The 24,563-nt window shown below is 32.8% G+C and overlaps 1 protein-coding gene across 7 annotated transcripts in view; it reads right to left on the reverse strand.

Annotated features, from left to right (window-relative positions):
* Positions 1 to 24,563, reverse strand: part of knockout (Stork-head domain-containing protein knockout) — an 86,230-nt gene that overhangs the window by 35,099 nt on the left and 26,568 nt on the right. For 2 of the 7 annotated variants that reach the window (XM_035874844.2, XM_035874848.2), the window contains exon 2: positions 10,199 to 10,504. In XM_035874844.2, coding sequence (XP_035730737.1) covers positions 10,199 to 10,399 — 201 coding nt within the window. In that variant the 5' untranslated portion in view covers positions 10,400 to 10,504. Of the gene's footprint in view, positions 1 to 10,198; positions 10,505 to 10,659; positions 10,790 to 10,827; positions 11,258 to 15,035; positions 15,184 to 24,563 lie in introns of those variants that run through there. The other 5 variants (XM_085659700.1, XM_085659699.1, XM_035874846.2 and 2 more) reach the window with 5 other exon arrangements.

Genomic DNA, 24,563 nt, shown 5'->3' on the forward strand with positions numbered 1-24,563 from the left:
CCTCTTTTACGAGCGTCAGGACGAACACAAATGACTCGATTAATTCTCAATAGAAATATTAATATATTATATATATATATATATATATATATATATGTGTGTGTGTGTGTGTGTGTGTGTGTGTGTGTATGTGTGTATATGTACAAAGTCAACTTTGATCGAGATATTCTTATGTTCATAAATGTTCACATATGTTTCTATATACGATATATGAATATTCAATATACATATGTATGTATGTATGTATGTACGTACAATATTAATATATATCGATGATAAATATTAATAAAAGGAAAATATGTGAGCGAGCGCACGCATGTGTGTAAAATTGAGCGCGTGCGAGCGCCCATGTTACGTTATATTAAAGTTAATTTATATGATAAGCAATTTTACGTAAGGCCGGATCGAAACGATTGGTTAATAAATGTTCGAGGGATGTGTTCGAGGGACGTGTCCGAGAGATTAAATAAAAATCTTACAAGATGTGTCTCGGAATTTTTTTTCTTTTATCTTCGTTACTTTCTTTTCTTTTTTCTTTTTTTTTTTTGACTTTCTTATTCGCACACACACACACACACACATACACAAATACTTACATATTTGCATATATAGACAAATACGGGCATGCATAAATAATACGATGGGGGAGGAAGAACATCGAACGTTCGTTTCTTTCGGGTGATGGTGATAGTGGTGATGGTGGTGGGGGGAGAGGGAAGAACAAAAAAAGTACAAATAAAAAGAGAATAAAAAAAAAAGAAATGAAGAGAGAGAGAGAGAGAGAGAGAGAAGGAAGAACAACGCATAGGGCGGCAGGATCTTCTTTTTTTCTTCTTCTTTTATGTTTATCGTTTTACTCCTATCAAGGATGTGTTTTCTCTTGCTCCGTACGATGATTAAAGCACAACGTTCATTATTCATGCGCACGCGGATGTAAATACCGAGTACGATCGGCTTGTCTACGATCATAGAAAGAGAAAGAGAAAGAGATAGAGAGAGAGAGAGGATCAGAGAGAGGATACGTTTCTTATACAGCAGCAGTACCAGTACCGGTAACAGCAACAGCAGCAACAGCAAGTTCAAAACGTGAAATGGATCCGTTATTTTAACTCAGCAGTTTGCTTTTCTCTTTCCGCAAAATTTTCCGCGATCGAGCAAATTCAAGAGAACCAATTCTACCCTCTCTTCTTTAGAAATACAACTACCCCAACCAACCTTAACCATCCCATACCTTTCTCGCTTATCCCCTTATTTCATCTCTTTCTTTTCTATTTCTCTCTCCCCTGTTCCTTTTTTTTCCTTCTCTTTTTTTTTCCTTCTCTCCCTCTTTTATTCTTCTTCGTTCCCCCAGGCTCGTTGGCGGCTGCACCTGACAGAACATTTTTCTTCCACGAACAGTCACGACTTCCGAACGTTCTTCTATCATCCATGAAAACGTGAGAGAACTCCAGTTAGCCAGATTTTGAGTTTCGTAGTTGTCCTATGGCATATGGTTCTCTCTTTGTTATGGCTTTTTCACTTTGTGTGCGTATATGTGCGAGCGATAGAATGTGAAAGTGTACGAGGGTATCTGATTGTGTCTGTGCTCACCGACCGTAAAGTTTCCTTCGATGGATCCGAATTTAAAAAAGGAAAGAACATCTCACGCACTCGTGCCGTTCCTCGAAATCTCTATGGTATTAAAGATACACAAAGAGAAGTCGAAAGTTTCTTTCGACGTTTTGGAAACTCATGAATATGAGTTCCTTTTATAGTATTTTTCCTTTTTTTTTTCTTCTTTTTTTTTTGCCTTCTTCCTTTTTCTTTTTCTTTTCTTCTTTTTGTTTTCTTCTTCGAAGAGAGATCGTGATACCTTTTAATCCGTGTTCTATTCGCTTACTCACGTACTCGTTTCATCCGTCAACTTTAATTATCGTCATTAAATTCTTAGAAAGTTGATTTTTTTCCATTTGAAAGATCGATAATAGAATTCATTCATTCGTAGGACTAGTTAATTTACTTGTAATTTATATGAATCATTTACACGTATTCTAATTTATATATATATATATATATATATATATATATATATATATATATAAATAAATTTTTTTTTCTTTTTTTGTTTTTTCTTCTAAGCTTTGCCCGTCACAAAAAATTTTCATTTTTCCCTTGGAAAAAAAGAAAAAAAAAATCATTATTCAGAATTTATTATATCAAGTTATTATTTATGCTTAGTTTATACGATAATACATACTGTATACAAATGTAAATATAAATATCTATAGATTCTAAACTTTTATAGTATAATAGTTTATCTTCAAATATTTTTTTTTTCTTTTTTTTTAGTGTAAACTAAAATTCATTCATAAAATTGTAGCTCAAACTTTATATATAAATATATACATAATTAATAAATATAGATCATTTATAAAATATGAAATATTGTATCTTCGAATATATATATATATATATATATATATATATATATATATATAATTTTTTTTTTCTATTTGTTTTTAAAATGAAATCGAGAGACTATAACTCATCCAGAAAATTATTGTCTACACATACCTTATTGTACATCCTACACATACACACATACACACATATATATATATATACACATAGTTATAAATATAGGTCCTTGATGTCAAGTGAACGAACGAATGAGTGATTCGAAATGCAATGAACGCCCTTTTCAAGAGGGGAAATCTGTCCTGCTTCAGTGCACAGGCACAAAACGGGTACGCTTGTGTCGTTCGCAGGCAGTCTGGTCCAGATCGATAATGGGCATAATTTGCAGGGAGCCGTGCGGTTCCGCAGTGCGGAAGCGCGAGCCCGCCTCTTCATCTTCGCGCATAACCAACCACTTTGCCGAATAAATTCTTTTTTTTTTGTCGGCTAAAACGTTATCGCCTTTTCTTGTTCGTTAAAAAGATAACGAACCCTAACTAAACCTTTTGTTATAGCAAATTTTCTTCTTACTTATTCTTTTTTTTCTTTCTTTCTTTCTTTTTTTCTTTTTCTTTTGTTTTTCCCCCTCATTTGCGTTATTTTCTTCATCTTATGCGATCTACACGAAATATCTGTTTTTTTTTTGCATAGATTTAAAAAAAAAATCTTTTTCCTTCTGCAAATCATTGGGCATGTTTTTCCTTTGGGATTTCTTTTTTTTCTGTTCTTTTGTGTTTTTTTTTTTGCGAATCACTGCAGTGGCTTTTTTTTTTTTTTTTACAAATTTATCTTTTCTTTCATGAATCTCGAATTTTTTATCTTTTGTACATCCAATCGATGCAATATCGTTACTTCGATTTCAATGAGTATTCTTTACTTTGCAGGAAGCATAGATTTTCGAAATAGTTTCCTTTCTTTTTTTTTTTTTTTTTTTTTTTCTTTTAACCAAGATATCGAATTTTTTTTATCTTTTCCATATTCTCCATTTGTATTTGATCCATTGATATCGTAATATCGTTCCTTCGTTTTCGACGATTATTCTGATCCATTTACGGCATAGATTTTAGAAAATAATTTTAGAAATGCGAATTAACAAAATTTTCTTGTTTGAAATTTTATAAAGGTTAAAAAATTCTCAAGATATCCGAAGATTATTATCATCGATTGATCGATCGACCGAACGAACGAACGAACGAACGAACAAACGATCGTACGATCGGTCGATCTACAAACGAACCCGATCATTTCGAACGAGTGAAACCTTTTGATTACATCAAGTTTCTTCTTCTTCGTTTGCAAGAATCCCAAAGTGTGATGGCAATTCGGTCCAGCGAACCAGATCGATTTCACGAGATCTCTTACCTTCCGCTATCTCTTTCTCCTCTCGATCAAATCTTCTGTCTCTCTTTCTCTCTCTCTCTCTCTTTCTCTGTCTGTCTTCTTTATTTCTCTTTCACTTCCTCCTTAACATCGTCGAATAAAGATGAAAACCTCATTTTTTTCTGCTCTGCTGATTCGATTAATCGTAGGAAAGTATCTCTATTTCATGAAGAATTTTATTCGAGGAGACTCTTTTTCCTTTTTTTTTATTTTCTTCTTTCTTTTTTTACTGTTTATTTTCTTTTTTCTTCCTTTTTTTTCTTCCCCCCCTCCCCCCATTACATAAGTATAACATCTACATGACCATGAGAAGTATCCTTTGTAATAAACGTCCAATGGAAATAGCGAATGCATATGATCTACGAAATGTATGAGGATAAACCGTCGTATATTTTTTTATCATTATCTTCTAATATTATACCATATATATAAAATATATATTATATGTAGAAAATACATATATATATATATATATACGTATAATATGTATACTTTTAACATATTTTAATGTGAAAATAATACCGATTCATGCTAATCGTATTCAAGATAAAATAGTCAATACAATTGCTGAGAAGGATAAAGAAAAAGAGAAAAATAGATAGATAGATAGATAGATAGATAAAGAAGAAGCGTTATCCGTAACGAAGTACGAAGGGGAAGCGTATGTACGTGGATAATATTTTCTTGTGGCACCTATTGTTTATGATATAGAAATGGTGATCGTGAGAGAAGGAAAGACTCTGTGCATGGTGTATATGTCTATGTATGTATGTGCGTAAATTTGTATGTGTAAGAGAGAGAAAGAGAGAGTCAGAGACAGAGAGAGAGAGAGAGAGAGACAGAGACAGAGAGAGAGAGAGAGAGAGAGAGAGAGAGAGAGAGAAATAGAGGTAGAAGGCAAGAGAGTCTTGCAAATAGCGTTGCTAATCGACAACGTTGTTCCCAGTGCACGTAACGTTTCATATTGCGATTTCCTTGCTGGCAAGTTCATTGCCAGTATATATATATATATATATATATATATATATATATTTTTTTTTTATATATATGTATATATAGATATATCTATACAGTCGTTTGCCTATCCGCTAATTATTATGCAATATATGCCTGCAACGTTCACGCCGACTCGCTTGTTGTCCTTTTACAGCATCGTTTGAAATGGCTCGAGTTATAGCTTAACGAGCCAAATCGACCAAAAGATAATTCGTAACGACGAACTTATTAGAAATTATTTCATTTCTAAATATTATTTGCTAATAGTAATATCGAAATAACAGCGAGACATTCTACCGTGTACATATATATATATATATATATATATTTTTTTTCTTCTTCTTCTTCTTCTTCTTCTTTTAAATTAATTTAATTTAATTTAATTCTTTTTCATTTCTTTTTTTCTTTCATTTCAATTCAATTCAATTCAATTCAATTTTCTTCGATTCGATTCGATTCGATTCGATTTAATTTAATCAATTTATCAATCTTCCTTTAATCTGTAATTTTTAATCCTTTTTATTTATTTATTTATTTATTTATTTATTTATTTATTTATTTTTTATTACATTTCTTTTTCTCTCTGGAATAAATTATCGAACTCTATCGGGAGTGAAGCACTATTAACACCGGTACAGTCATTCAGCGCGCACGTCCTTGAATATCTTTTAAATGGGATCGCAGATCTTATCTTCGTTAATTTTCTAACGATTTTCATAAATTATAAAAGAAGATGAGAGCACAGAGAAAGAGAGAGAGAGAGAGAGAGATTGGTGATGGGAGATGAAAGTGAAGGAGCTTTTCTAAAATCATTATCTTGATCGTAGATTTGTGATCTATTAATCAAGATAAATTGTCAACTTGGACAAGAAGCTCCAGGGCGTAGTCAGATCGTCGTTTCGAATTTTAATCATTATAGTAGCAAGAGCCTTCTCGTCAGGGTAGAGCTCGATTAACCCATGTGTATGTCTCTCTGTCTCTCTCTCTCTCTCTCTCTCTGTCTGTATGTGTATGTGTGTATGTGTGTGTGTGTGTGTGTGTGTGTGTGTGGATGTGTATGGGCACGCGGCATTGCGAGCATAAATCACGATAACATAATTTATATGCTAATACTGCAAAGACCTGGCGCGTTTCGCATGAGCAAAGGTATCCTGTTCGTTCATTTAACCGTGTGCAACCTGTACATACCTGTGCATGTCTGTATAGTTACATATATTGTTTCTCTCTCTCTCTCTCTCTCTCTATATATATATATATATATATATATACTCATCCATAGGCGTCGATCCTTTTTCAATCTTATCTTCTTATCTTTTTAGCCAGATATAGTTTATTTATTTATTTACTTATTTATTTATTTATTTATTTTTTGGATTAAAACAGGTGTTTCGAATATGTCTCAAGAATATTTAATATCTATATATTTCACAAATTGCATCGTACATACATTCTCTTTCTCTCTCTTTTTCTCTGTCTGTATCTCTCTCTCTCTCTCTTTCTCTGTCTCTCTCTCTCCCTCTCTCTCTCTCTCTTTCTCTCTCTCTCTCTCTCATTCTCTTTTTTTCTCTCGTCCAAGAAGATATTCGTTGTAGGTACTTGTTAACTTTCACGCAGTGAGTAAATAGGTATAAGTATATATATAAAAAAAATAAAAAAAAAGAAAAAAATAAACGAAGGAACGTGTTTTTTTTTTCTTCTTTTTTCACTTTTTAACTGCAATATTAACGTCGAAAAAAGAATATTTGGTATTGGCCACCGTACAGATCGATTTCGTCGAGAGAGAAATCATCGGAGAGAATGTTTCGAAAGTATCGTACACGCATGAAACCGATGTCGATTCATCGTCAGGACTCCATCGAATTAACTCGATCATACAAAATGAAATAATAAAAATGGCTATTCAGAGAGAGAGAGAGAGAGAGAAAGACAGACAGACAGACAGACAGACAGACAGAGAGAGAGAGGGAGATCCTACTATTCGCTCATCGAGTGAATCCTTCGACGTTCACGAAGAAGAAGAAGAAGAAGAAGAAGAAGAAGAAGAAAGAAGGACGAAGAGGAGGAGGAGGAGGAGGAGGAGGAGGAGGAAAAAAGGGATTAGAATCTTAGCTAAGATCGTTTCTATGACATCGTAAAATTACACAAGCTTTCAAGGATCCTAAGCTTGCAGAGAAACGTTTGAGAGAAAAGGAATCAACTCTCTCTCTCTCTCTCTCTCTCTCTCTCTCTCTCTCTCTCTCTTTCTCTCCTTTTTCTTTTGCTTGATATTTTTTTTTGCAATTAAATCGACAAACAAATAAACGAGGACGCACCTTCCAATAAGGGTGAGGAATGAGGAACGCGAGGGGTGAGGATTCGGAAAGAGGTTTGGAATGGACATCCCGCGGATAAACGAGTTCTCTCGCGGTGAAGATAAAAGTCTCCAGGTTGTTCGCGATATACGGTACGCATTGCTGATTTACGAAGTCATGGACGGCGAAGACGAGGATCTCGTTTTAGATCTACGACGAGGATCTACGACGTTCGGTATATAGATATATATATATATATATGTGTGTGTGTGTATATATGTATTGCGATCGCTTTTCGATTATGTTCTTATGTTCTTTCTCGTGAAAAATCATTTACATCGACTATGAAACGCTTAAAGATTTATTAGAATATAATATTTTCTTCTGTCGCTTGATAAATTTCAAATTTGCCAATAATTCTTATCTACGATTGAATACTTTTCTTTTATGTAATTCATGTTTCTTTCTCTCTTTTATTTACTGATTTTTAACACAATTTTAAAACAAATTGTTCTCTTGATCGTCCTGAAAGAATTTAATAATTTGTCGGAACATATTTCTTTTCTTTTTTTCTTTTTTTTTTTTTTTTGCATTGACGATTGTCTATTTTGCGAATACAATCGAATTATTTTTCAATTGTTTCCCAATAGTTTGGCCATTTATTTCCAAAAAAAAAAAAAAGAAAAAAAATATTACGCCGTTCTAAAAAAAGACGTAAAAATTTGTTATTGTATTTTTTTTTTTTTTTTTTGCATCGATAATAATTTTTTTAATTTTTGCGATTTATTTTCATTTTCATTGGTTTTCTCTTCTTGTTTCTTTTTTTTCTTTTTCTTCTTCTAACAGCTCGGAGCGAACATCGAAATTTGTTGAGTAAACAGTAGAATTCAAGAAAACTGATTTATTATCTATTATCTATTTATTATCATTTGGTATCCCTTTTTTCCGATTTCCTATAAGCACGATTACTCAGAGTGGCAATAACCTCTTGGTACGCTTTCCGGTAATACTATTTTAAGATCGATCGTCGATTTCTGCACCGACCGGGCGCCATTTCCCGAGGCACATCCTGTCGGGCGTAATATAGTTGCCACTCCGAACGAGAGTCACGTTACATTTTCAGTTAAACGTTCTTACGCTCACACCCGATGTATTAGTATTAGACGTTGAGAACGAAATTAACGTGTTCAGTAAAGAGTGTGAATCATCATACATCAAGACAACAAATATATGTTCTGTTAATTTTCTTATTAAAATTTTTATTATCATCGTATTATTTACAACTATATATACATATACACACACGCATATATATATATATATATGTATATAAAATTTATCATTGACTCTAAGATGAGTTATCTAAGAAGATTATCATTATTTCAGTGAGATATTGATATTGAATGGATTTTATAATGCAAAAGAGAAATTCGATCTAAAATTTTGTGATTTGAATAATTGACGTTTCACTTTTTTATCACGCACGAATTATCAATGAATTTTACGATAATGATACCAAGTTATAGACACCTAAGTATTAACCGTAGCAATAAATAAACTGATATATTGGGGCTTATAAGTAGTAAAAGGAAAAAAAAAAAAGAAATATATTATAGGGAAATTGGATTATTATATGCATATGGTTTAATGATATGTAAGATTAGATTTCTTCGCTTGAAATTAATGTATAAAATGGTACGTGCTCATTACTCCTCTCATTATAATTATATTCGATTGATTTTGCGAAGAATGCAAAAAAAATAATTTTCTACATAGGAAAAAAAAAAAGAGAAAAAAAAATCTTTCTCTTCTTCCCTTTTTTATCTCACTCGTGTGAATTGTTAAAAAAAAGTACAAAAATACGAAAAAGAAAAAATAAACGAAGAAATATATTTGCAAGAGAGAGTGAAAGCTTCTTTATATTTTTTAAGTTGCAATTAAAAATAAAAAATAGAAGAACGAGAAAAAAGAATAAAAGAATGAAAAAAAAAAAAAGAAAAAGAAAAAGAAAAAGAAAAAACAAAGCGTTCAAGTTCTAAGAAGGTAAGCAGGAAATGTGTGAAAAGAAAAAGGGTTTTGGCATTGTTGTGTACAAGGGACACGATTCATCGACACCCTCCTACTTATTCGTAGAGAAGTAGTAGTGAAGGATGAAGGGGTGGAGGGTGGGAGGGAGTTGGAGGGAAGAGATTGACTTTTCTCTCAAAGAGGACGTACTTATCCTCGATAGGAGAGGTATTTGAGCCGAAAAGTGTGAGAGAACCTTTTTCTAAGTTGAAAGCTTTTCTCTTCGTACGAATTTTAGTTTCCTTTTTCTTTTCTACTATTCCCTTTTCCTTTTTCTTCTTTTCTTTTCTTTTCTTTTCTTCGCTTTTCTTTTTGCGAGTAAGTTGAACGTTTTTTCACATTTACCACCAACGTTGAAACATAAGAAGTACAAGAAGAGTATTAGAAGTACGAGAATTCGATTTAATACAAGAAACAAGGGAATTCATTTCTAACTTATATTTTCGACTATTAAAGTAAAAATTGACAAAAGAGAAATATTTCAAATTGTTGATATTAAAAAGGAAATAAAAGTTTGCATTGTATTAATTAAAAATCGATCGTATGAGAAATAATTTCGCTCGTAATCAAGCAAATCTTTCCGATAGTTCTCAATTAGACTTGCTTGCTGCTTCCTCATCATCTTCTTTTGTATTTTGCTTTTTCTTTTTTTTTTCTTTCCCTTTTTTTTTTGGCTGCACAGAATTCCTCGTGAAATCGAGTAGCAATGAACATTTTTTTTGAGCTGGTAAGGGAAAAAGAGTCGTTCGTCAAAAAAACGAGTTCGAAAGCGAGAAAGAAAGAAAGAAAGAAAGAAAGAAAGAAAGAAAGAAGGAATAAAAGAAAGAAAGAAAGAGAGTGAGTGAGTGAGTGAGTGAGTGAGTGAGTGAGTGAGTGAGTGAGTGAGTGAGTGAATGAGTGAATGAGTGAGTGACCGAAAGAGAGTTGGGACGAGTAGAGAGGCTGAGAAGTTGAAGAAGCTGGAGGACGAGAGGATGAGGGGAGGGGATTTTACACCGACGATAATACAGAGTTGTATAGGGACTCACCTGAAACAAATTATAACCTTTATCGTACATCCACATCTCATCGGCTGGATGCTCCTTCGGACTTTCTCGTTGGCCGGCATTGAGGACTTGAGGAGGCGGACCTCTGGTCAGCTGTATTGCCAGAGACCTCTGTAGAAGTAGAAGGCATCGCGAGGGACCAGGGCCCCCAGGGCCCGTTCCGTCTCCCAGGATCGAGGCCATTTTTTAAGGCCCGCTGCTAACGACACCGACGATCCGGAGGTGGCATCACTACTACTATTACTGTCGCTGTTATTGCCGTTGCTGGTATTGCTGGTGCTTCTTCTGCTAATGGTACCAAAACAAAAAAAGAAAGAAGAAGGAAAGATAAATAAATAAATAAAGAAATATATGAAAAAGAAAAAGATATAAAATTAGTACGCATATATGAGAATGATGAACGGGACGAGGTCAATTAATCATCTTCGAAATTTTCTTCTTACCTTAAAGAGAAATTTTGCGATATACATATACATATGCTTATGTAGACACGTATGTGTGTATGTAGGAAGGTAACAATATTACATGTACGTACATATATATATATATATATACACATGTACACACGTTCTTGAGATCATTAAAGAAAGAGAAAAGTGTTATGTATGTACTTGTGCTTGATGCGTGTTGTTCTTTCCTTCGGTAGAACATATCACGAGAGAAAAAGTAATTCTCTCTCTCTCTCTCTCTCTCTCTCTCTCTCTTTCTCGATCAGGGTTACAACCGGCACCGAAACTAATTTCGATTTCCCGTTAAATTAGCAAATCGACTCTCTCAGCAAACTACGACAGACTACTGACTACCGTTTCCAATTTCGTCTAACGGTTTACGTATGTGTACTTCCACACACACACACACACACACACACACGCACACACACATTGATAAAAACACACAGACACAGTTACATAGTATCAATTTATCTATCTCGATCTGTTCTTCGTCGTAACTTTTCAATTAATCAAAAACTAAATAAAACGTTTCTCGATTATATTATCGACAATATTTTACATCTAATGTACTATGTCTATGAGTAAATAATGTACGATAAATTATTATGTTTGTATTACGATACAGATAAAATTTTGTGGCAAGGTCGAGAACGTACGAATAAAAGCGAAGGACGTTAAAAGATAAATAGCTAACAATCGATATTTACGTGGATATATGTATTTACGTAGTACGGCAGTATAAGAGATTTTCGTATTATAGTATTGAGAAGCGTGACGAGCTAGTTGTATTAATATGCTCCATTAAATTTTCACGTATAATTATTCTTATCTTTAAATTATTCAATCGTGGTAAAGGATAACGAGAGAGGCCGAGCTCATTGTACCGTTACTAACGTTCGCGTAAGTTTCACGCATACTAAATACGTACATAGTAGTATCTTCCGAAGATAAAATTAATTATCTATGTATCTCATTTTATATAACTATATATGTATGTATATATGTATATACATAAGTACACGGATATAGTGTATAAATACGATAAGATTTTTATTACCAACTTAATTGTAATTATACGAGCAATCATATTACAACACGATTATAATTATACGCACGAAAATTATACGCACAATGTTTTTTTTTTTCTTTTTTTTTTTTCAAATTATATATATATATATGTATATATGCATATATATATATATATATATATATATATATTAACGATAAAAAAAGAAAATTGCCATTGTAAAATTTTTTTATCGCGATTTAATTATATACAATAATATTATAACACGATAATAATTATATAACAAATTAAAAAAAATTATATATATATATATATATATATATATTTATTTTGAGTGATAAAATTTCACCAATTCGAATTATTTGTCCCTTTTCTTGTCAAATAAATTCGAACTGGTGAAATTGAATTGAGAGGTTAGAAAGGAGCATCCACCTTTCTTATCTTTCGTAGAGATGAAAGGAGAAAGATATATATATACACACACACACACACACACATAAACATACACATAGAGGAAGAAGGGAGAAATGCGAGACAACGTCACGTTGTCAGTCTTTATTGTATCATCGCTTGTCTACCATCTAATTGATTTACGTCTCCTCTGTCTATCTCTTTCTACCTCTCTCTCTCTCTCTCTCTCTCTCTCTCTCTCTCTCTCTCTCTCTCTTCATCTTGTCAAGAAAGAAAGAGAAAGAGAGAAAGAGGGAGAGAGAGAGAGAGAGAGAGAGAGACAAAGAGAAGTTTCAGAATTAGGGAAGAGAAGCCACCGGTGAAATTAGGAGCTAACAAACTTTGTTGGAGACGTGTCCACGTGCTAAAGGGGGAATCGAAAATGAAAGGATCAATGAGAGAAAAGCGTACTATCTACGTGATTATCCCGTGATATAACGAGTAGAGAAGGAATAAGAAGAATGAGAAAATGAGAGAGAGAGAGAGGGAGAGAGAAAGAGAGAGAGAATAAAATAAAGTAAAGGATAGGAAGGGAGAAAGGATGAAACGAACTATTGGATACGTGCCAAAGGTACGAGATTGCCTTTTCTGTTCTATTTACTTCTTATTTATTAGAGACACCTATCCGGATAGAAAATTATTTCCTTGAATTTCTATCTCCTACTATCGAACTCTATTTCTATTTCTATATTTATTTCTATTTTTTTTCTTTTTCTTCTTCTTCTTTTTTCCTCCCATTTTTCTTTTTTTTTTTCTTTTACCGTTACAAGTTGTACGTAACACCCACGAGGATTACGAACTAAACTAGTTACTAACTCGACTATATTTTCTTATGGATTGGAAACACACACGAGATCTCAGGGAGATCTTAGATTTTTCTTTGGTATTTGTTGGTAGAACTGCGGGGTTCTCGAATTGCGGATTAATTATGCAGTCAGTACGGGTTCACGCATACGCAGAAAAGCCTACTGCATTGCCGTAGGAATGGTAGGTATACTAAGCTCGTTGAAGGTTCAAGGTCGATAGAGTTGTACGTGTACGTGTACGTGTACGTGTACGTGTGTATGTGTGTGTGTATATACTCGGAGAGAGATCGCTACCACCCACCCGTATAATACATGTGTTCCCTTTTTTTCTTTTTCTTTTTTTATGGCGCAGACTATGTATCTGTGAATTCGTATATACGTAATAATTATATATGTATGTATGTATGTATGTATGTATTCACCTGCATACCGTATACCCGCATTGTACGGAATGTAGCCTAAGGACGATCGACGTTTTTGATATATCACGAAACTATATCTATTCATGTTTTTCTCTCTCTCTTTTTAATACGAATGGGAAGTGCCAGGCGTATGTATATTCGATTACGTATAGCGAATAATCCGATTTATTTTTTGCCGAATGACGTAATTTTTACGTAATTGCATTCACACACATAGCTTCGTACGAATGTTGAAAAATATTTTGTCCCCTTTCCCTCTCTCTCTTTCTCTCTCTCTCTCTCTCTCTCTCTCTCTCTCTTTTCTTACTCCAATTTCATGGGAGAGAATATAAATGATAATTTATTCGTCTTAATTAAATAGAACGTTGGTAATAATAATTTGTCGTCGTTATTTACGCGAAAATAAAATATCTTCAGACACACACACACACACGTACACATATATATATATATATATATGTGTATATATTTCTTTTTTTTTTCTTCGATTTTTATTATTACAAAAGTCAATTAATTCAAAGTTAATTCGAAGGACGTAAAGAGATCGTTCGTGAGATCGAGACGAAAACGAATTGAGAAAGAATTCTTTCACCGGTTCAACTCGATAGGGATTGGATTTCACCTTGTACTAGTTAGAGGAACGGAAGGTGTCCGGCCGTGGTGGTTCACGGGAAAAGGACTTCCTGTCGCGTGACTCATCGCCATCGTGCCGTCATTACTCTGACGGATCCTATTATCGTTCCTGTCAGGCAACCCAGGCAACCCAGGCAACTCAAGCCGGCCATTCTCGCCACTGTGTGTTCGACCTCGACAGCTTTGAACCTGACCTGTTGTGTGTATATATGTATGCATGTATATATGCATATATATATATATATATGTACGTATGTATGGATCAGTTTGATTCTCTGGCTCTCTGATCGAATTTATTTTCCTTTTAGTCTCTCTTTCTCTCGTTTGGTCCAACACTCAAATTTGTCTTTTCTTTTCTTTTTTTTTTTTCTTTTTTCCATTCCGCGCGACTTTGTTCAGGAACGTGAAATAATCGATATGAAATATTTCGAGAACGAGATTTCTTCCCCACCCGGCCCCCGCCCCACCCCTCTTCTTCTTACTTTTTCCTTTTTTTTTTTTTCTTTCTCTTTTTCTTTTTCTTCTTTTCTCTCCACTCTTTTACGTCCCTCGAATTTAATTTCGTACGGTCGAAAACGACGACAATGAAATAGGAATATAATGAGGATGAATAAAGGAAAACGGAAGGAAAGAAAAATGGAATGGTTGAGTTGTCGAGCGAGCGAAGTGAAGTGAAGAGAAATTGAACAAAAAAAAAAAAAAAAAAAAAAAAAAAGAAAAAAAAAAAGAGAGAAAAAAAAGAAAAAGAAAAGAAACGTCGAAAGAAGAAGAAGTAATGAAAATAGAAAGGGGTAAAAAAAAAGGGAATAAATAGTAGTAGTAGAAGAAGAAGTCAAAAAAAAAAAAAAAAAAAAAAAAGAAAAAAAAAAAAAAAGAAGATGGTCAAGTTATCGAGCAACATTCTTATCTCGCAATGTTTACTCCCTTAGAGTATTTAAGAAACGTTTATATGTATATATGCATGCACGTATATGTATGTATATATGTATGTATGTATGTATGTGTGTGTATATATACGTCACTACGCACTCTCTTCTTTCTCTCCTTTGAAGTCACACCGACCGTTAGAAGAAAGAACATCTCTCATGAAAAGCACTTATCCTCTTGGTAACTTGGCGTTGGTGTAAACCGAATAACGGGTACGATCGATGGAAAGAAGAATCTTCCCTTTGGTGTCTAATGGGAGATCAAATAAAGATAAAAATCCTTTTCTTTTTCTTCTTCTTCTTTTTTTTCTACTTTTTTAATTTTTTTTTTTATTTTTTTTTTTATTTTTCTTTTCCCCCCATCTATCGTCACGCCCAAAAAAGAATAAAGAAAAAGACAAAATGATCTATAATGAGAACGACTAGTTTGAGAAAGTTAAAAACGAGTCTTACGTGAATGAAATTACGTTGAATCTTATAATTTTATGTTGATATTATAATACATATGTCCAATTAATAGAGTTAATGTAAATGAATCAATATTATTATTATTATTATTTTATTCTTTTTTTTTTACTCTCTCTCTCTCTCTCTCTCTCTCTCTCTCTCTCTCTCTCTCTCTCTCTCTCTCTCTCTCTGTCTCTCTCTCTCGATTTATTGGGATATTATTATTATTATTATTATTATTATTATTATTATTATTATTATTATTATTATTATTATTATTATTTATTTATTTATTACTATTATTCTATTATTGGTATTATTTTTAAATTGAATTATATCTAATTTTAAATAAAGGATAACGCGCGAATTATAATAAATAATATATTTATTATAATTCGATCGATAGTTATGCGAACGAAAGTATTATTTCATTGAGCGCATTTGAGATGTACGAGATGAGGTATATATACATATGATTTACGTACACACATATTTATTTATATATATATATATATATATATATATATATATATATATATATATATATATATTTGTAATGAATAGACTGGCACATTATTTTCCGCGCAGCATGGATAACCTTATGAATACGTAGAGCGAGCACCGCAAGGCGCATATAAGCCTTCTTGAACGTTGTATATCTGTTCTGGACCACCCAGGACCGAATGCGTTACATCTTCGCCGGCAGCTGGCCATTCGTCCATTACGTACGTGTATGCTCATAAAGATTGTACGAGTAAGAAAGAAAGAAAGAAAGAAAGAAAGAAAGAAAGAAAGAAAGAAAAAAAGGAAGGAAGAAATAAAGATGGAAAACAAATCGAACGGAAATAGAAAGACACGGTTTACGATAAAAATTATTTTGCACATTTTATTTATTTATTTATTTATTTAATTTAATTTAATTTAATTTAATTTTATTTTATTTTATTTTTTCTTCGTTCAATTTTTTTCTCTTTATTTTTTTCTCTCTCTCTCTTGCTTTTTTTTTCTTTTTAAATTACGTATGTATGTACGTATATTACATACACATAAACATACGTATACACGTAAATATATATGTACTTCACAAACACAGAAATAAATTCTTTCGAGGCGCGTTCCCCTCGATAAATCGCGATACACGTTCGCAACCACGTTCCATTCGAGCGAGAATAAGTGTGCGAAAGTTCTCTACGCAGGTGTTCTTCTCTTAGGTATGGTTATACATATATATATATATATATATATATATATTGTCCTCGCTCATACCAATGCAACCTGAACGAAGTGCAACGTTCATTGATATGGAGAACGTGCCGACTATAGTGCTCACGGACATCCGCTGTTATTAGATCGACGTGTTCGCGAGTAGACAATATATTTTATATATATATATATATATATATATATATATATATATATATGAAGGGATATATATCAGAAGAATTTCAACGTCGATTTATTTAGTAACTTTCGATTTTAAAACGATGATACGCGAACTTGGAAATAGATCGAAACTTTTCTTTACGATTTTCTTAACAAAAGTTTAAACGTAAATATTTACATATCACAAAACAAGATATTTGTCTTTCCTTTAATTTTCTTTTTTCTTTTTTTTTCTTTTTTTTTTTTTTTTTTCTTTCTTTTTCCTCTTCTTTTCTTTTACGGCGCCAATCTTTTGTCGTCGGTCTTGGAAAGATCAAAACTTTGTTTTCTTACGTGTGGGAAAGTGTATTGTGCGGAAGTACGTTTTTACGTTTGCGAGAAAAGTATTGAAGAGTATATATATATATATATATATAGAAATTTTTAGTCTGTATTTTTCCGATGGCGCCGAATGTTTTGTCAGGAGTCTCGAAAAAGATGAAAACTTGGAGTAGACGATTACTTGCTCGTGCTCACGAGTATGTGTGTGTGTGTACGTATGTGTGTATATTTGCGATAAAAAAATATTGAGTATATTTTTCATCGTGCAAATATTCGTCTATCTTTTTTTCTTTTTCTTTTTCTAATGGCACAAATATTTTTTCGTTGGTCTTGAAATTATAATAACTCATATATTTTTTTTTTTTTTTTTTTTTTTTTTTTCGAGGAAATGACCACGTAGGGATTATATAAGTTCATGTATGCGTGTATGCGTTCGAAAAAAAAAATATTGAAGAGAGAAAAAGAGAGAGATAAAAAGAGAGAGAGAGAGAGAGAGAGACTTGGTTCTCAGCCTACTTTTGTTAAAGTCACGTCACGTTTCTCCATTCTTAGGAGACGAAAAATCACGACAAAGGACGTGACACGTGTTCTCCATCCGTGTTATTGTTTTTACGATATCGTTAACGTTAGACTATCGTTATCGGTCCTGATTCTCACGTGACGTATATTTACTATACATATACTTAATAGAAAATAATCGATTGAAAAGTATCGAACGGGATTATCTTCAACTACGTCGGTTTAGTTCTTATCTATTTTAGCAATCGTCACGCGTTCGTATCTAAATACAGAGAAGGGTCATCGAAAGGGTTAACGTTGTGTATATACATATATATATATATATTCATACTTGTGTACATAAAATATATATATATATATATATATATATATATATACGCCATGGTTCTGTGTATATATCCGTAATAGTGATCAACAACAACGGTAAAATAAATGAGGGACAATGACGGAAGATGAGAGCATTTGGATTTAAAAAATATCAATTGTATGAATGATCATAAGAGAAAAACAGAGAGAGAGAGAGAGAGATAGGGGTAATGTCACGCTTCGTTGAGATTAAATTGCAATTTACGTGAATGATAATGTTTTCTTCTTCTTCATCTTCTTCTTCTTTTTTTTTTTTTTTTTTTTTTTGTTTTTTAAATCTATTCATTTGTATGACAATCAATAAAAGTGAAATTTCGTTTGTTTGGTTTCTAATTTTTTTTTTTTTTTTTTTTTTTTTTTTTTAATTCTTTTCTCTCATTCGTTCTCTTTTTCTCTCGTCTTCTTAATTTTTAATAAGTATCTTTTTTTTTTTAATTTAAATTTCTTTTTTTTTTTTTTTTTTTTTTTTTTTTTCATTGAACATCATTTCATTCCACCGTCCCAACCGTACAACATTCTCTTTGGTGGATTGAATGTTCCTTGATTAATCCTTGATTGGACGAACGGTATCTTGTTTGGTAGGCGTGTCACCGAAGAAAATCTTAGCTCTTGATAAATCAATCCACCATTGTAGTTAGTCTCTTTTCATTCATTCTATCCATTCCTTTCATTCATTCTTTCTTTCTTTCTTTCATTTTTTTTTTCTTCGTTACGTGCACATATATTAGATAGGGGACAATGATCGACTAGGAATATTTCGTTGAGATGAATTTCTTTGAATCTTTTTTTTTTATCTTTTTATCTTTTATCTTTCTTCTCTCCCGGTCGTAGATAATTATTCTAATGTCTTCTATATACAAAGAAAGAAAGAGAGACAGAGAGAGAGATAGAGAGAGAGAGAGAGAGAAAGATAGAGAGAGAGAGAGAGAGAGAGAGAGAGAAAGAGAGGGAGAAAGAGAGAGAGAGAGAAAGAGTGTGTGTAATGTGTAGAGATGATGGGTGCATTTCAAGTTTAGTTTCTTGCTAACAAGCACGCGTAAATCGAGAAATATACAGCGAAAAGATATACTTGGCCTAGCAAAGGATGTCAACCGCACTGGAGTGTGACTACCGGTTGGCTTGTCACACGGCTAATTCAAGTTAGTAGGATAAATTGCAGCGAACATAACGACGGACCAACCGGTGGTCCTTGGTTGCGTTTAGATGTTAGTGCAACCTTCCATAGTGCAACGATCTTTGAGTAATGAAAATCGCATGTCATACATATACACACACATGCACACACACACACACACACACACACATACGCACACACACACACATATACACACATATATATATATGTACATATATGAAAAAGGACGTTAGCGAGTTGTGAATCAGATTTACGTCATTGCCGACCTATAATGTTATACGAAAGTTATAGGATATACAATTATTATAGTATATATATATATATATATATATATATATATATATATATATATATTTATATTTATATAATCGAATAACTTTCAAATGTTGTCTCGTTTTGTTGTAGGAAAATGAAACAATTAAAATTCATACCGCCAATCATATTTCACAATTACGTATAATAAGTGGGAAAAAGTAAGAAGGAAATTCTGAAAGAGAGAAAAAGAAAGAGAGAGAGAGAGAGAGAGTGAGAGAGGAAAAAAGATAGAGAAATAATGACTCGTGTGATCATTATTATCCGATCGATTCGTGCATCCGAACGTGATCATTCGTTCATAGTCAACGTGATCTTCGGAAACGGTAGTCGTCGTCGGTTTTCACTCGTCGCGAATCACGTTCTCGTATACGCGTCGAATCAACTGGAAAGTTTGATGTTTCTTTTTTCTTCTTTTCCTTCTTTTTTCTTTTTTTCTTTTTTTCCTTTTTCTTTTTTTTTCTGATTGCGAATCTCTTTTTTGTCGTGCGACGGTAAGAGAAAAGTTGTAGATACTTTTGACTTTGTTATTGTTAAAAGAGAGCAATCAATTTATTTATATATGTATGTATATATGTATGTATGTACGTATGTATGTATGTATGTATGTATTATTGGTTGGAAAAGAATGTTTAGAAAAGAAATAGCGATTGTTGATCATTAATATCAAAGAGGTTGGTGGTTGGGTGTGTTCTCGTTCGGTATTGTACGTCATTGACTATCGATAGATAGATAGATATTAGATCGATGGTCGAAGCGACGATCGAAATTCATCATTGGATCGATCGTGCCGACATGAGGATTTGATTTCCTTTTTCTTTTTCAAATTGTTTTTATTATCTTTTATTTTTCTATTTTTTATCTTCTTTTATCCTTTGTTTTTCATTATACGTCTCGCGTTTCCTCGTTGTTACGTATATACATGTATGTATATACATATGTATGTGTCTATCTGTCTGTCTGTCTGCTGCTGTGTGTGTATGTGTGTGTGTGTGTGTGTGTACGTAAGTGAGACAAAATCTTTTCATTCTATGTAAATAATTTAATTCCAATAATATCGAATATACATAAAATAATCAATAGAGAAATGATAAATGGAGAATATATTTAAATGTCAAATGAAAATTTATAAATATACAATAAGGAAAATTAATCGTAAGATTATTGTTTCCGCTTAAGGAACTATTCTAAATAAAATGGAAGAGAATCGAAAGTCGAATTTTTGTCGCGTTAGTTTCTCTGGACTGGACGAAGAAGAAAGTGACTTGGAGACTTGGTAAGGTGGTAGTGACGTAGGAGGAAAACAGTCTCGAGATATCGGCGTGAATCCACTATCCTCATATTAGAGAAGTATAAAAACGAACAAAAGAGAGTATTCGTTTCTAGCTAACGTAAGTTAGAGATCTCTCTCTCTCTCTCTCTATATATATATATATATATATATATATATATACATACATACATATACATACACATACACAGACACAGACACATATATATATATATATGTAACGGTGGCCTTCGCGATCATTAATATCGCCGCTTCCAGGCTCCAGTAAGTGCTTATGCAGAAGGCTACAGAGCAATTACCGTTAGACCAGAAACACTGTTGCTCCTGCCACTGGCAGTCTCGCCGTTGCTATTAGAAAATGATTTATCGTAGATCGGGTTCTCGTGCGTTCGGGATTTATTGGAGCAGCGCGATTCTTCTCGAAATGAATTCTTAAGCCGAATGCCAGGTAATTGCTTTTTCGCCACGAGCCTCGGTGAAAGCCAATCGACTTCTCTCTGTACCTTTACACGCTAATAATCCGTCGAGTTAAACACGACGAGTGAATTTTCTTATCTTTAAACGATTGAAACTTATGGCGAAGAAATTTGTCAAATGCGAATCCTTCAAGATCAAATTCTACATAAGAGAGAAATGAGAAAAAGAAAGAAAGAAAACAGAAAGAGAAAGAAAAAGAAATAGAGAGAGAGAGAGAGATAAAAAATGATTACCATGAGATTAACAGAAGATTATGATAACATCTTTATCATTCGATTTTTAAATGGGACGAATTTAAATGCGAATATCGATTGAACCTCTTATTGGATTATATTGAAAGACAAATTGATAATTCAAGACGACAAATTTGTCAAACGAATTTTTGAGATCAAGTCTAAGAGAGAGAGAGAGAGAGACAGAGGGAGAGGGAGAAAGAAAGAGAGGAAATTCACGTAAAAAAAAAAAAAAAAAGAAAAAAAAAAAAAAGAAAAAATTTATTACGTGATTAATGCGATTTATGATAACATCTTTATACTCGATTGCCAATGAGACGAGTGAATTTCTTATTGGAAAGTAAATTGGAAACTTATGACGGTAAATTTGTCAAACGAATTCTTCGAGGATTAAATCGAAGAGTGGGAGTAAAAAAAAAAAAAAAAAAAAAAAAAGAAGAAAGGAAAAAAAAATAAAAGAAAAAGAAAAAGATGATGAAGATGATGAAAAGGAAGAAGTGAACGGACGATAAATAAGATTTGATAAAATCTTTTAATACGATTTAAATAAAATGAGTTTAAACGTGGGACAAATTGAGTATATCTTATATTGGAAAGTAATATTGGAAACTTTATCGAATTCGTTTGATATCATATCGAATGTTTGCTCGATGTTTCAGTAAGGGATAGAAAATATATTCATAATCCCGGAAGAAATCCCGTAACATCTCGAAAGGGAATCCCATAGTAAAGGATACGTTTATACGATATATATATATATATATATATATATATATATATATATATCGTAAGAGACGCTCGAGGGTGTCCAGGTGTGGTCGATCACAAGGATAATAGTCGTGAGAATTTAAACGAGCGTCGGATCCGTCCGAGAGACGGATTCAACCCTAAGGTGTATTAGAATTTTTCTAGTTGGATTTCTTCTAACGGGTAAGACTTTTTTTTTCGTTTTTTTTTCTTCTTCTTCTTCTTCTTTTTTTTTTTTTATTAACGAAGGATAAATGAATATATTAAACGTCGTTAAACGGCGAAACGATTTTATACAAGAGAAATAAAACGAGGAGAAGACGGATTCAACCCTAAGGTCTATTAGAATGTTTGAGGTTTTTCTTTTTATTCTTCTTCTTCTTTTTATTTTTATTTGTTTTTTTTTTTTTTCTTTTTTTTTTTCTCTAACAGGTAAGATTTCTTTTTTTCATCAATGAGAGATAAATTGCACGTATATGAGCAACGATTAAAAGACAAAACGAGGAGTAAGAGTAATATCTGTAATAACTGGTGGTGGCGGGGAGAGGGTTAGGTTACGATTCTAATATGTATTTAGAATTTTTTTTCAGTGAATTTTTTCTAACGTGTAAATATTTTTTTTTTTTTTTTTTTATTAATGGAAGATAAATGAAATGTATATACGTCGTTAAACGACGTAATGATCATTAGAGGAAATGGGATTTGAGAAGAGGGATTTGATCCTAAGGTGTATTAGAATTTTAAAAGTGGATTTTTTCTAACGGGTAAGATTTTTATTTCTGAAATACAAATGACATGTGTATATATGTATATATATATATATATGTATATAAACGTCATTAAACGACTAAACGATCATTAGAGAAATATAGAGTGACGGTTTCGACCCTAAGGTGTATTAGAATTTTTAAAAGTGTTTATTTTTTTTTTCCCCTCTACCAACGTAAGATTTTTATTAACGAAGGCTTAATGAATATGTAAAAACGTGACTAAACGATCATAAAATATATACCGAGATAAGAATTCAACCCTAAGGTGTATTAGAATTTTAAAAGTGTATTGCTTCACTAACTGGCAAGATTATTATTTTAACGAAGGATAAATGAATATGTAAACGTCAGTTTAACGATCATGAAAGAAATATCCTCGCGATAGGGATTAGAGACAACATCAAGATGTATTAAAATTTTAAAAAGAAGTCTATTGCTTTTTTAACATGTAAAATTTTTATTTAACGAAATATAAATACATAATAAATATGAACGTCGTCGAACGATAGAAACGATCATAAGAGAAATATTGAAAGAAATATTTAATCCTAACCTGCGTTAAGAATTTTCCAAGTAAGAATTTTTTCTAAAGTTTATTTCTATTAAAATTATTTAATCATTCTATTGACAACGAAGAATAAACGAATATATAAATACGAAAATTATCGCAATAGAAAAAGACGGAGTTTTGTCATGATTAATAATAAGACATATGACCTTTTATCGTCTTTGTCATCTCCCCCTCTGCCCCCCCTCCCCCAATGATATATATATATATATATATCCTTTGAATTTAAACGAGTAATAATCCCCGAAATTACGTCCTCCGGGCAATACGTTTTAACAATAACTGATAGTAGTAATAGTAGTAGTAGTAGTAATAATAGTAGTAGTAATAGTATTAATATCAGTGGTAATAATACGATACGAGATGATAAAGGACGAATAAAAGAAAAGTCACAAGAGGGAGATAAATAGATAGATAGATAAATAGATAGATAGATAGATAGATAGATAGATGGATAGATGGATAGATGGTAAGAAGAGAAAGAGGATTCCCTTCGAGTGCCGAACACAAAGGGAACTGAAAGGGAATTCTAAGAGGAGGAAGACGTACTTACTACGCGTTGCTCGTGCGATTCCACGACGAAATTTTGCTCGAGGGTTCGGGTGTGGTCGATCGTAGGATAATACGAGACTTAAGGAGGAAGAGAGGAGGAATGAAAGGGAGGTGGGAGGGAGGGAGGTAGGTAGATAGGTAGGGAGGTAGGGAGGTATGAGGAAAAAAGAAGAGAAAAAAAAAACAGAAAAAAAAAGAACGAAAAAGAAGAAGAGGGAGGAGGAGGAGAAGGAGGAAGAGGAAGAAGAAGAGGAGGAGGAGGAGGAGGAGGAAAAAAAAGAAAAGGAGGGAAGGATTCCTCTCGCGCGAGATCGATTCGCCGAAGGGCGAAACGCGTCCAGCACGTAGGGCGCGTTCGTGCGGGAGGAAGGTAGTTGATATCTCCGAGTGGAACTCTCTCTCTCTTTCTCTCTCTTTCTCTCTTTCTCTTTCTCTCTTTTTCTCTTTCTCTCTCTCTCTCTCTCTCTCTCTCACTTTTTCTCTGCTCTTCCTCCTTCTTCATTTTATTCT

Source organism: Vespa mandarinia, chromosome 10, assembly GCF_050613455.1.
Source record: "Vespa mandarinia isolate Hongniang chromosome 10, ASM5061345v1, whole genome shotgun sequence".
Taxonomy (NCBI): Eukaryota; Metazoa; Arthropoda; class Insecta; order Hymenoptera; family Vespidae; genus Vespa; species Vespa mandarinia.